The sequence below is a fragment of the Chenopodium quinoa genome, unplaced genomic scaffold (assembly GCF_001683475.1).
Source record: "Chenopodium quinoa cultivar QQ74 unplaced genomic scaffold, ASM168347v1, whole genome shotgun sequence".
NCBI lineage: Eukaryota > Viridiplantae > Streptophyta > Magnoliopsida > Caryophyllales > Amaranthaceae > Chenopodium > Chenopodium quinoa.
Genome location: NW_018743331.1, coordinates 431,128 through 445,834, shown reverse-complemented (window position 1 = coordinate 445,834; position 14,707 = coordinate 431,128). Strand labels below are relative to the sequence as shown.

At 33.4% G+C, this 14,707-nt stretch overlaps 1 protein-coding gene across 1 annotated transcript; it reads right to left on the bottom strand.

The window, feature by feature from the left end:
• Positions 1 to 5,639: 5,639 nt before the first annotated feature.
• On the bottom strand, positions 5,640 to 10,539 carry LOC110737660 (dynamin-related protein 5A-like). The gene is made up of 8 exons (XM_021917995.1): positions 9,830 to 10,539; positions 9,200 to 9,391; positions 8,891 to 9,097; positions 8,208 to 8,636; positions 7,751 to 7,978; positions 7,467 to 7,662; positions 6,381 to 7,035; positions 5,640 to 6,213 (listed from the first exon to the last, which is right to left on the bottom strand). The coding sequence occupies exons 1-8, from the start codon at positions 10,208 to 10,210 to the stop codon at positions 6,027 to 6,029; spliced, it is 2,475 nt and encodes an 824-aa protein (XP_021773687.1). The 5' UTR covers positions 10,211 to 10,539; the 3' UTR covers positions 5,640 to 6,026.
• Between the last annotated feature and the right edge of the window lie 4,168 nt (positions 10,540 to 14,707).

Here is a 14,707-nt window from a genome sequence, read left to right as displayed (position 1 = left end):
GTTTACTAAGGCGCTCCCAACCGCCACATTCAAAAAGTTAGCTTACGGCATTGGATTGCGTCGTCTTAAAGATCTCAAGTGATGTAGTCATGAGGGGGAGTTAATGCGCGCTGCACTCTTTTTTCCTTAACCATGGTTTTTTCCACTAGGTTTTCCTGGTAAGGTTTTTAGCGAGGCAGCACCTTATGCGCATTACAAATTATTTTGTACGGGTTTTCTAGTAAATTTTAGTTATCGTTTTATAGTCATCCAAGGGGGAGTGTTATAAAATATCTAAATGTGGATGACTATTATCCCATGCATTATCTAGAACATTCTAGAGTTGGGTATTTGATTTTATTTGATGATGGAACCCTAGATAATATACATGTATATATATCCCCACTCTATGGAATAATAAATTGGTCTATTCTCTCTCCATCTCTCATATTTTTCTCCTTATTTTTATAACAGTAACATAAAAGTTTTGGGCTAATGAAAAGGATAATGAATGAATTTGGGTTTCTAAAAAAAAAACTCAAGTATTTCTTTAGTCCAATACGCTATGCCGCTATGGTAGTCAAGGGTTTTTACTCATAATTGGGTTTTGGTCAAAGAGACATTTCTATGTGTCTACAAATATTGCGTTGAAAACTGTGCAAAAAAGCAAATGCGACCCTAAGAAAGAACATATAAATAAATAAATTAATTAATTAATTAAAAAGAGGGAGTAACTTCTTCTAAAGGTCTTAAATGAGTGTCCAACTTATTTTCCATTTGTTATGAAAAGAAAGGATTTTATACCTTATCAAGAAATGATTTTATGGTACAAAATAAATAGTTTTCACACTTCTCTAATGGTCTAAAATGTGAAACAAATCAAGGTTTATTTTGTTCCTTATTAGAAGATAACAATAATTTTGAATACATGCATAAATGAAGTGGTAGAAGTTTATATATCATCATAAAACATATACAAGTTGGGATTTTTCTCTCCTCACCTTTTTTATATTTTGATCAATGGAGAGCAATTCGAGTAAAGATGAAGAGAACCCATCCAAAAAACAGCTTAAAATCATGTGTGATGTTATAGATCAAGGTCAAAACACTAATCCATCGGCCACCCTCGCCGATGATGTTGTTGAATACATCATATCTTTTTTACCCATCAAAGAAGCAAGCCAAACATCAATCCTCGCTAAGAGGTTTGAGAAGTCATGGCAACATTCCAAGCACTTGTGTTTTGATTTTTTATTATCAAGAAATTATTATCAATTTCAACTTGTTAACATTGTTCATCGTGTCATCATGCATCACTGTAGTAAGAAAATTGAAACATTTAAGCTATGTCTTAATTCAAACAATATTGAGTATTTGATTAATTTATGGCTTGTTACAGTTTTGCATAAAGAGCCTAAAGAAGTAGACTTGGATTTTTTAATGGGAAAGCCTTATGCAAGTCCTTTACAAATTCCTTTTGAAATTCTTGATATTAAATCTATACAAATACTAAGAATTTCATATTGTGTGGTAAATTTACCGTCCAAGTTTAAGGGTTTACATTTTTTGCACTCTCTTATCCTAAGGCATATCAACCTAAAACGGTCTTTTTATCAAGACTATAATTGATAATTGTTCTCTCTTAGAACATTTAGAAATTGTACAATGTCATGAAATCCGTCAAATAAAGGTTGATGCAAGTGCCTTAAAATTTTTTAAGGTACTAAAAATACTCGATTGTTATCAACTTGGTTCAGTCTTTGTAGATGCTCGGACTATGAGCAATTTCCACATCGATGGAAACCCTCGACATGTGACTTTTGGAGAAAAAATAATGTTTGAACTAAGAGATGTAATGCTCAATTGCGGACGTGCGTCGCTTGCTCTCAATGTGCCAAAATTGAAGAAACATATGATAGACATCGCACATGTTAGAGTTCTGACTATCACTAGCACATTAATTGAGGTACGCATCATTTAACCTGCTTTTTTTTTAATTGTACCGTTTTAGTTTCACGCTTGCAATGTATATTTTATGTCTTAAATAACTTAAATTATACTTTAGTAAAAATTATAAAAATTTAATATTTTGAAAATTTAAATCGGGACTAATCTTAAAATACAACACATGAGTTTAAAGTTGTCAATTTGGGTATTCGGATCAGGTTTGAGTCGGACCACTATGGGTCGGGTCAAGTCGGGTTGGGTTATTTCCTATCGAGTTTGAGTCGGGTTCAGGTTAGGTCAATAACATGTCAGGTTAAATTTGGGTCGGATTAATAACATGTCGAGTTAAATTCGGGTTTCAATAGGTTATAACGGGTTAAGGGCATTCTTAGGTTGTCGGGTTAAATTCGGGTTTCAATAGGTTATAACGGAGTATGTAATTATACATGAATAAGGTGGTCATAAATAAATTTAATGTGATTTGAAATCGGGTTAAATTAGGTCAAAAACAGGTCAGGTTGAGTTTAAGATGGGTCGTGAAAAGGTAGGGTTGAATTTAGGTCGAGTCAATAACAAGTCGAGTTGAATTTGGGTTGGGTTAGTTACAAGCCAGGTTGAATTCGGGTCGGGTTAGTAACATGTCGGGTTAAATTTGGGTTTCAATGGGTTAAAATAGGTTTGGGTCAATCTCGATTCAGGTTAATAATTTACTGGTTATATCGAGTCAGGTCATCTCAATTTCTGGTTCGGGTCGTGTTCGGGTTTGGGTCTCAAATACTCAGGCTAACTCGGATCTAGGTTTGGTTTTAGATTCGGGTCACCATTTTCTCGTGTTCAAATAGGTCGGGTCATAATCGGATTCGGGTAAAATTTTCAATTCGAGTCATCTTTTGACAGCTCAACACGTGACTATGCTTTTCTAACTTATAAATCACAAAAGACGCTTGAATGAAGGATTGTATGTGAATAATGTATATCTTAAACATTGAGATGATAAAAAAAAATGGAAGAAGTACTTGTTAGATCATAAATAAAAAAAATAAATAATAATTTAAAAAAAAATAAATAAATAAAATAAAAAATTGCAAAGTGGTCGAGATCTTAATTCATAGAACTTTTACACCGATGAGTCTAAGAAATCATTTGTACGGTAACAGAATTGGAATTTAACCCCGATTGGAAACTTAACAACAATTAAGGGTGGTGCTAGAGCTAGGCAAGAATCCAGACGACCGCTATAAGTATATGCTTTGGAAACTTATTAATTAAGGGTCATGTCATGCTTATAATATGGTTGTGACATATTGGAAAAGTTTGTATTGGCCTGACCATACCCAGGCCAGTACTAAGTAGGTTCAATGGAATCAACCCATCCTTTACCTTATTAACTCGTTACATCTTATTTATATTAATGATGGAGTTGTTTGTCATGCTAGGATCTTTGTGCGGCCTTTGAAATTGGAAAGATGAAGGAACTAAAACATGGTCTCTGGCATGTAAAGGAACTCCAAGTGCTTATGAAGGCCACAAGCATTTGCAATCCATATGACATTATTGATTTTGTTCATAGATGCCCAATTCTTGAGAGACTTTTCATTGATGTGAGTATCTCTTAAACTTTGCTTTATATATACATATATGGTGATAGTAAGCTAGTTGTTGAATTGATGTATTCTTTATCACAAACGAAAAAAATTGTACACCTTATTCATCTCCGAGACCGGCAATTAGGTTGTGCAAACAACAGTACACAGCATCACACGGCCTCTTGGTTCTTAAGCCCCCAAATTCTAGAAAATTCAATTGAGTATAAAAATTATATATTGAGTAGTTACAGCAATTGACGTGCTGGTTGAGTTGGATATATTTAGAATTTTTTGTGAATATAACTCTACTATTCACTGTAAGTTCAATTCCCATCCCCCCTTAATTAATTAGGGGGGAGGGGTTCAATTTATTTCAAAATGTTCAAGACGGCCTTATTTATCTCTTATCTTTAGGGTCTGATATAGAGGTAGAAAAATAGATTAGAATTGTGCAAATACCAATTCTTTGTAACCATAGGTCCATATCCACCTAATAGTTTTAATATCAATCATATATGGTAAATATATATTCGTTTATCTATCCCCGTTCAAGTAGGTATCAACATATACGTAGTATAAATTTACACCAACATTACCACTTAAGCGAAAATTCACTACCCACCTATACCAACCTTGCCACAGATTACCATCTATTACTTGCATATACCCAGTTGGTATTATAATATTCAATAAAAGTTTCTACATTTATATATATATATTTATTTACCATCTTTAATTTTATTTGTTTTATTTTTTCACATTTTACTATTTTTTTTTTTAGTATTCCACCTATTGCTTTCCATATATTTCATGCTTACTATCAAATAAAGAATTTTCATTCAAATTCTCGACTATGCCTACCAACAAATTATTTTTCTGCCTTCAATTCTCATGTTCAATTGCATGTTAGGTAACAAAAAATAAATTAGGATGAAGAAAAGAATTTAGAAATAGGTTCGATAATTGCAGCTAGCTCACACAAAGAAAATCAATTCACTAAACATGAATCTATTATAACATGTTCTTTTCTAAGGGTTTATCCCAAATTTGGGGAAATTTTAAATTGATTATATTTTCAAATTTAGCGTTAATTACATTGATTAACATCAAGTTAATCTAATATATATGCTCAATTATAACTCGTAAGTTATAAAGAACAATCTAATTTAAGAAAACTCAAAACTACATATAAACCTTAATTCTACAATTCATAATAATAATAATAATGATAATGACAATAATAATAATGATAATAAAACGATAAACAATAACTAATAACGATAATGATATTTGATCATTATTATCCTTTACAATATATAAGAAGTATAGTCAAATTGTTCTCTTTTGTTAATGTGTACATTCTTGACGATTTGGTTTAAAGCCATTTCATTTTGTATAGTTTATCTATTCGCGAGGTTATGAACTTATGGTTATGACTTGTGAGAGTCATGTTAACCTTTTTCATTTTGTTGTTGAAGAATAAAAGTTACTTCAGACTGCATCCTACATTACATTTAGGCGTTTTAAAGTTTAAACATTGTTTCCTTTTCTTTGTTAATCGACCTATTTCGCTAGGTTATGAACTTGTGGTCATGACTTGTGAGAGTCATGTAAACCTTTTTCATTTTGTTGACTGCAGTTACTGCATACTGTATCCTACATTGCATGTAGGCATTTTCAAGTTTGAACATTGTATCTTTTTCGTTGTTAGACAAAACAAGTTTGTTTTCGATATTAGACCATTTGTTGCTTTGTCGTATGATATGATTTTTTCTTTGTTTTGGTTTGAAAATTTTTCAGGTCTAGTTCAATTGATAAGATATGTTTTCAACAAAGAATGTCTTATAGGCTACAGTTGATTGATATAACTAGTTTGACTAGCTGGTTATATTAAATGTTTTGACTAACTCTTTAAAATCATTTATTTTACCAAACACCAAAAGAACTTATTGCAAGTATTTCCAAAACAATTGTTTCAAAAAGCTGAGTTGAATAGCTTTTTCAAAATCAATTTATTGAACTCCTACAAGCAAACACATCTATTTACAAAACGCAAAAAATAGCTGATTTTGTGGTCAACCCATCTAATTACTCCCAAAAATCTTAAGTATCTTCAATATCTCTTTGACAAATAAGTAATTTAAAATTAGAGGTAACTCTGCACATAAAATTTTCCATTAAATAGTGCTTCGCGAAAAAGATCAAATTTTGAAGTGGTTCTAGCTAAAGTTTTCCTATCTAATTGATCCAGAATTATGAAAGTTATACAAATTTCTCAAGGGAAAATACTCATTCTATACAAGAGCAAATCACTGAAATCTTACAGGCAGTAAATCACCCAGGGGACAGCCACAAAGCAGTGGCATTGAAACTTTACTAATAGCACAACAAATATTACAGTTGATTTCCAATTAACAATAGCAACAGCAACATCAACCTGATTTTTGTTGGAAATGCAACAGCTGCTTTTAAGAGCAATACCGGAACTTTTTACAAGTGCAAAATGTAGCTCGATCAGAGTGTCCTAGCAACACTCTTAAACTCATTCAAGCAAGATTGAAGAACCTTTTGTCGTTTCTGAAGAGATTGCCTTTCATTTTGAAGGATATCAATTGCCCCGGGTGCAACAAACATCTCCATGAATTTCTCATCATTTACAGCAAACAAATCCATCCCAAGTGATACCATAAGCCTTTCTTGACTGCATTAATTAGAAACCAAGCAAGATTATAGTATATTCCATCAAACATCTATCACGAGTATGCCATTTACGTAGTATAAGAAAGCTATTTACGTAGTATAAGAAAGCCACTTCCTGTCAAAAAATCAAAAAAAAAAAAAAAAAAAAAAAAAGGAAAAGCCACTTACCATGGAGTTAAAAATCCAGAATTTAGTGCAGTTGTCACACTTTTCTCAACTAGAATCTCACGTATCCGAGCAAAATGCTGAGCAGCTGATGAGCATATGTCAGCATATGCAGAACCTGATCTAAAACCATTATCTCCATTTCCAAAATAAAGACTGGCATTATTTCTATTGCCCAAAATTCTAGGATGCCTTTTCCTCGCTCCAACTTCCATATAATTTCCTGCCTCTTTCTTCACCAAACCATAAACTAACTCACATGGCTGATCAGGTGATGGGGTCTCAGGCACCGTCATCTGATTATCACGAAGAGCTTCTCTATCTTCTGGACCTTTGCCTGGCGTGGTTTCCCGTACATTTTTCTCAGGTGGTATATTCTCTTGGTTTGTGGTTGCTTCATTTTGCAAACCTCGAGCACCATCTGACAAATCTAGGTAAAGTGATGCAGGAGAAACTTGTCTGTAACCGGAAGTTATAAGGCTACCTTGGACATCACTTTCATAACAGGCAAGAGAATATGGACTTGTCACTGAATCAAGGTGGTGTCGAACTAGCTGTTTACACTGTTTAGCAAGATCTTTAATGAACCTATTGAATGAGTGCCTCAAAGCAGCATGGAAACCAACGTAGCCATCCATGTCTCCTATTTTCTTCCCATCTAAAAAGACAACAAAATCCCTGCTCAGTTAATGCCTCATCATCATGTCAAATACCCTTCTAAAAACACATTAGTGTCCTAATCATAATAGGCTGAATTTGGCTATCTCATTATGATAGATTAAGTTCTATACATAGAAAGTTGTATTTTTCCCCATTAACTTAAATAAAACAATTAACTAGTAATTCCACATATTGATGTAGTGTAGAGATATAAAGTTGTATAGTGAAGGAAAGTTATCTTTTTTTTCATTAAAATGACTTCGAACCAATTTAACCTACAGTAGTAATGGATACAACAAAAAACACAAGTCAAGATGTTTAAAAAACAGAATTGTACAAGAAAAGAAGACCCATCATCAAATCCATGAAACAAATTTCCAGGAAAATTACAAAAAGATCCCAAAAAAAATTCATAGTTTGGTCTCTTACATTCTGAGTTCTGGCATTGATTTTGCTCATTGGCAAGTTCAAACAGATTCGTTAAAACAAATGCAAGTCGATCACATGCAGTGTCAAGCAGAGGTGCTAGCCATGACCTGGCAGCAGTACGTGCAATCTCAGCAGCTGCCTCAGTTATACCTCTATTCCCACCACGGCCAGCATGAGCAAGCAAAATATTGGCCACCTGTTGGAGGATACATGTGATATTCATACATCAGAAGACGCCAGATTGCCAGACCAGCCAAACTAAATTACTGTAATAATACAACTACCTTTTCTCTGGATACTTGAGGACAATCAATGGAATATGCAGCACAGCGAAACTCATGCATGACTCGTTCAAAAGCAGCCCCTCCGTAAAGCCGCAGGGTAGAATTTGGGGGTTTAATGTCGGCAGTTACACCAGGCCAGCCCCCAGTACCACTGTGCAAACGCTCCTCCTCAGTTGTTTTCCCCCATTGCTCTGGAGGTGGATCAGCTGCTCCACCAATCAATGATACCTTTAAAAATCAACGGGAAAAAAAAGGTCCATTCAAGTTAAGTTTGGATGGGGAAAAGATTCATGCCCTAAATCTTCAATTATAATATGGCTGAAAGGAAAACTTGAAACACTATAAAATATTCAGTTTTCAGAAACCAAACTCAAACTAGAACTCGATTAATAGGATTTTCCAAGAAAGGGATATAAAGAATATAATAAAGCAAGTTAAATGTATGCTAGATACACACCACATGACTGCTTATGGAAGCTGTGTGTAACATTGCTGATCTTCGGAGATGAGAAACATCAGAAGTTGCCTGTATCTTTGATTCCATATTAGCCAGCTCAGAGGTAACCTCACCACAACGCTGCTCAAGCAATGCTAGTGTTGCTGGGGCAGCTTCCTTGTAACGTTTCTGAAGCTCAGACTCCAGAAACTCCCTAACAGAGCTAAAACCAATGAAGGGGCGAAACTTTTCTTCATCAAAACCTCCCTTAACACCTTCACGCAGATGACGCAGAACTTCTGTGTCAACTTGAGATATTTGACGTCGAAACTCATCATTAGAAATTGTATTCCTCTCCTTGGGAAGGGCCACATAAAAAGGCCGAATATTCTCTCCTAGGTAACCACTTGCACTCAAATACCGATCAACCTCCCAGCGGTCACCAAATTCCTAAAGACATGAGGCCTGTTAGTCAAACTATTTCATCATTGAGAAGATATCTTAGTTAAGGATGAAACGTTGATCACTCTCCACTTCTCTCACATTTCACCATAGTGACTAACTAGCAATTTTTTTCATTCAAGCCAATACAAAAGCGAAATTACTATTATATCAACAGGTCTAACACTATGCAGCTGATATAGTGATATGTTTTCCAATCTTTTATGAAGGACATGCAAGCACATTATAATTCAGAAACATACCTTAAGGCGGTTATCAAATTTCGAAACAACGATTATTGTCCGTCTAAAAGTTGGATCAATATCACGAATAGCATCCAGCCACAATGATGAGCACCATTCGACACTACTCTGTTGAAGAAACAAGAGAATTCGATGGGGTGGACTTGCTAATGACTTCACCATTGATAAAATTTCATCAGGTGTACTGTCTGGCTCTCCCTTTTTAGCCTGTCAACCAAAATTCCAATCTGTCATCTCCATCTCACAACAACAACATACAAAAAAAATATTTTGGCATTGGCATCATATCACTGCAAACTAAGAATCTACCTTTAGAACGAAACCCGGGGTATCAATGATAGTCAAATTTGGACAATAAGCATATTCAGCCCTCATAACAATTGGCTTGGAAGAAACTGCTGTATTAGTCTTCTTCAAAAGCACCTCAGTACGCGATTTTATTGTATCGGCAATAGTAGATGCCAGCGAAATCGAACTACCATATTCTTCAGAATCCTCATCCTGTCATAGCAATAGCAAGCCACAGTTCAATTAACAAAAATGACTACCAATGTCATGAATAACTTAATTACTTATACCAAATAATCTAACCTATGTTTTTTTATTTTCTCCAACAACATTAAGCTATAGTTTTAATAAATGATTGCAATTAAAATTATTATTACTAAAATGGGAAAAAAATTAATCATTTCAAATGCTACAAAAATAACCCACCCCAAAAAAAAATCAAATATTTCATCATGCATATCCCTTTCTAATTAGGGGATCGAGACGATATTGTTCCCAAATTTACAACTTAATGAATAAAAAAGGGTAAAATCTGAGCAAAAATCCAGGAAAAATTGCTAAATTTGATTCATTTAATCATACAAAACCCAGAAGCAAAATCAAAGGAACAAAAATGTTGAAAATGTGAAATTAAAGAAGAAGAATACGAACTTGAAATCGGCATCGGGGCTCCAAAGCGGTAGAATCATGAACCATTTGAAGAATCAAAGGTCTACGAGTACCCATTTCAACTTCACGAACATTAAATCGAAACCCAAGAAGTGCTTCAAGGAGAGAACTCTTGCCATCAGATTGTCCACCAATTGCAACAATTTCAGGTATTGGAAGCTTTTCGCCGAAAGCAACAGCAGCAGCTTGTAATCGATTGTATGCTTCGAATCTTGATTTGAATTCACTGGAAGATGACATTGAGGAATTAGGGTTAGGGTTAGGGTTTTGGGTTTGGGCGATTTGGTGGTGGTGTCTTTTAGAGGATGAAGTTTTTGATGGGGTTTTAGTGGGGGTGTTGAGGAATGTACTTGGAGTCGCCATTGTTGAAGAGGAGAGAGAAATTGGGGGGAAGAGTGGATTTGAATTTGAATATGGAAAGGAAGCCGTTGGAGCGGAGGAGGGAAGAAGAGAGAGATTGATTTATGTGGGCTTTTCGTTTGGTAGTAATCTTGGCTCACTTGTTTCGATAATACACAACGTAAATTCATTTGGATTACTAGACACAGAGAGTTATGGATTCGAGTGTGTGGTTCGGGTTTGAATTGGTTATGGACGTATCGGTCGTATCAAATTCGAGTACTCTGTAATGAGCTATTATCAAGCCTCTGCGCTATTTAAATTTGAATTGAATTAGTTCTGGTCGCTTTAATTCTAGAAGAAGATCATGGGTTGATTTCAGTTCGAGTCATGTTTGGTTTTGGTAAATCGGAGGTTTGATTTGAGTCGTTTCATGTTATGGGCATATTTGTATTGATTTATTTCGTGTTTAAGTCAGTCATAAATCATGTGAGTATAGATTGGGGTAGCTTCTAACCAGAATGCTAAGAGTTGAAATCAAATTCAAATTAGATAAGCCTTCGAGTATGGTTTAAGGTTGGATCATATGATATTCTGGTGAGGCAAATTCAGATTGGATGAGCCTCGTGTTTGAGTCAAGTTGGATCGAACCAACCTCAGTGTAAATTAGTATAGTCTTAAATTCAAGTATAGTTTGGTTTGAGTGGGTTCCGAATTTAGGTCAAGTTCAAATCATGGTATTTAAGACTTAAGGAGACTATAACTTGATTAGATTATCAACAATTTTAGTTTTTTTTTTTTTTTCTTTCCAATAATTTTAACTATTATAGTCCTCCTTTTTATGACATTCCCTCGTAGCAATGTATCATTGATTTAATAACTCTCTGTATATTGTAAATACATACCACTTCACTATATAGGTAAACAACACGAATAAAACAATACATTTTAGTTCACTTAAACTTCATTAAGCTTAGTTCAATTTAGTTTCATATGGTTCGGTTTCATTCAGTTAATCATTTTTACAAATATACTTTTATGACAATTTTACCTTTTGGCTATAACCAGAGACACTACAACCCTATTCACTTAGCTAAGTTATCTTGAATTATTGAAAGACGATTCAATTATTTCAAATTGAAAAATCGAGTATGAATCAATCTTGTCTCGCTTTACTTTGTCTTGGTCTATGCCATTGACTTCCTGTTGATCGGGGTTGATGCCCCCAAACGTACACGTTCCATCCTCCCAAGTATATATGGGCCTTGTGTAATTGTGTTAGCTTAGTCAACTGTTGAAATGCAACAATTAGAATGATGATATGAGGGGTGCATCGGATCATGCGCGGTTTAGGGGGCGTGCGGATCCACCCATTATATCAAAAGGACATTAACGTGCTTATCAGATGCTACATACCACATACCTACTCTAGCTCTGTAGCTATAGTATCCAAGGACATTAATTTTTTATTTTTTTATGAGCATTTATTTTCTCCATTTTTATTTACTTGCAACACAGTCTTATGACATGCACTTTGAAGTCGAGATTGTCAAACGTAAACGGAAAAATATCTTTTACACATAATAATTAACCCTACTCTAATCCTCGTGTTAATTTTTTTTTTCAATAGAATTGCTCGTTTACATTCATTAATCATCTCCAAAATTGTATGCCTAAATGATGTGTTACAAATAAAAAACGGAGGAAATATTTATTATGTCTGTTTTTTTAATTATTCATTTTTTATACTCCGTAGTTATTTGATCATTAACTCTAAGATTGAATCACTTGCTATCAGCCTATTGGATATTCTTACAAAACTAACATGATCAATTATATTTTTCTTTTATTATACTCTTTATGTATTAAGAATAATTTTAATTAAAATAATTGTCAAAGTACTTTATCTTAATTCAAATCAAATATTCTAAATGGGACAAATAAATATGGTTGAAGAAAAATACAATGATTTTTAAACTCTTTGAGGAAAAAAAAAAAAAAAACATAAAACAAAAAACTTATGGAGTATTTTAGGAATTAATTTATGTTATTCTTATTCTTTTTCTTTTTTTTTTTTCTTTTTCTTTTTTTTTTTTCTTTTTCTTTTTTTTGAATAAATTATCCAAGGGTTGATGTAATATTGTTTTTAAGTTCATGGAATAATACATCGACACTTTGGATAGGCGATCCTAACAATATAATTCAATTGATTTTGACTAACAAAACATCTAACATTCACAATATAACTTTTGACAACAATTGCATTTATTTTTGTCTGGTGTATTATAGATTATTGTATTTATTACATTTTATCATGATATTTTTCATGAGAGTTATGTAGTAATATTATTATTAACACTAACAAAGACAAACCAAACATTTTTTTTATTTTTTTTTATTTTTAAGCGTTATAAATTAAATTTATACAATAATAATAATAATAGCTACGACCATAACAAAAAAGAAAGTGTTCAAATTATTACAAGAGTGATGAAAATAAAAACTGCTTACACTCTTAAACGGAGTAAGAGGGATTTAATAACTTACTTGTATTATTTAATAAAGTAGTAGGGTAAGATAAAAGTACAACTAATAGAGTAAATAGTGGGCAAAAAGTGATGAAAACTTTAACATTTTGGAAATGAAAAATTGGACTATGATATTGAATGTCGATGGATCACTTCAATAATTATAACTCAATAACAATTCAAATCTAACGGACGAACACCATGAGCATGTCTTAAAAGTAAGAATAAATTATACAAAGGCAAATTGCTCATTTGTTTTTGTTATTTTCCTTATTAGTGAGTACCATGGTTTGATCTTATGATGATTGATGAGTACCAAAACTAAAGAAATTGGTAATAGCTTGCTCCCAACATAAACGTTCAAATTTTTTTTAAAGCAAACTGTTAGTACGGGTTTGGGCCGCACCAGCAATTAAGAGAGAGACGCTTCTTCACAAGTTCAAGGAGATTCCATTCCAAAATCATACTTCGTAAGACAATAGCCAATAGGAGGAGTAACCACACACTTACCATTATAAAGTGTTAACTTTCTCTTCTTTTCTTAATGTAGGATCCTTGTGTGATTTGAAAAGTTTACACTTCAACATAAACTGAGCTTGATAAGCTTTTATATAAACTTGTTATTCTTTAATATCTGAATGAACTTATTGTTACTTTTGTAAAATAAGTGGAATACAGTATAAGTGAACTGAATAACACTTTAGGCTTGTTTGGCAATTGGTTGTTGGCTGCTAGTTGTTCCCCTTGGTTGGTCTGACCAACTACTTGTATTGCTTTTTATGTTGATTGTTTAACTGTTGGCTCTTACATACTTCCTCCATTTCTTTATAGTTGCAAGACTTCCCTAATATGGAAATGTCACACCAATTGCAACATACTATAAAAGGAAGTTTTAATTTTATGGTGAAAATTGCACTATTACCTTTATTTATAGCTCATATGGCCCACTTTCTTTCACAAAAAAAAAAAAAAAAAAAAAAAAGCCCATGGCCCACTTGATTATACACCTAACAACCTCTTAACCCCATTTTAAGTCTATTATATCATGTGAGGTCCACTTTTCTTAAATACTGTGAAAAAGGGTGTGTTGCAACTATAAAGAAATGGAGGAAGTATAAATGTTTGGTAAACTTGGTTGTTGGGATAGAAATGAAAGTGTAATATAAAAAGGCCAATAGCCAACACAAAAAAGCTAACATTACTAGCTTTTGACAAAAAAGCTGGATTTAAGCAACAAAAAAAGCCAAACAATCATATATATATTTTGGCTGTTTAACCACATATAAAAGCCAAAATTTATAGAAATAACCAATTATCAAACAAATCCCTTATTTTAACGCATTATGATGTATGGTTTTAAAGTTTAACTGTAGATAGGATTGAGGAAGTATCAACTTGAGTGAGCAAGTGATGAGGTAAATAGTGATGAGTTATATAGTTTGTCTAGAAATTAAAGAGACATGATAGCTTAGCATAGGGGAGCATTTTATAAGTTTCACCACGACACGCCAAAACGTAACTACAATAGCAGCAACTAATTAAAAGGTTGCTTGTTAATGCAAGGCATGCAATAGAAGAGCTGAGCATATATATAGCTTAAGGTTAAGGTCGGGGCTCAATGTCATAGGTCGCTGTTTCATCCACTGTGATTAGTGGGGTGACTATGCCATTATTGCATTAGTAGCTTAGTAGCAGCATTAATTAGGGTTTGCACCAAAAAAAAATAGTATTCCCTATATCCTAAATCAATTGCTACTCTAGGATTGAAGGGAGTTTTATGCGATAATTTTTTTTAAAGCGATCCAATTGATATAAGTAACAACGAATGGATGATTTAATACATAAGTTGAAATCATCATAAATCTCATAATATTTCAAGAGAGTAAGTTTTGGAAGTATAACTAGCTAGTATTTCACCTATGCATGCAGCATGCTACAAAGCTTGCTATGAGTGGTTGGTTAAAGTAAGGCAAGACGATGTCGTTCTCCGCAT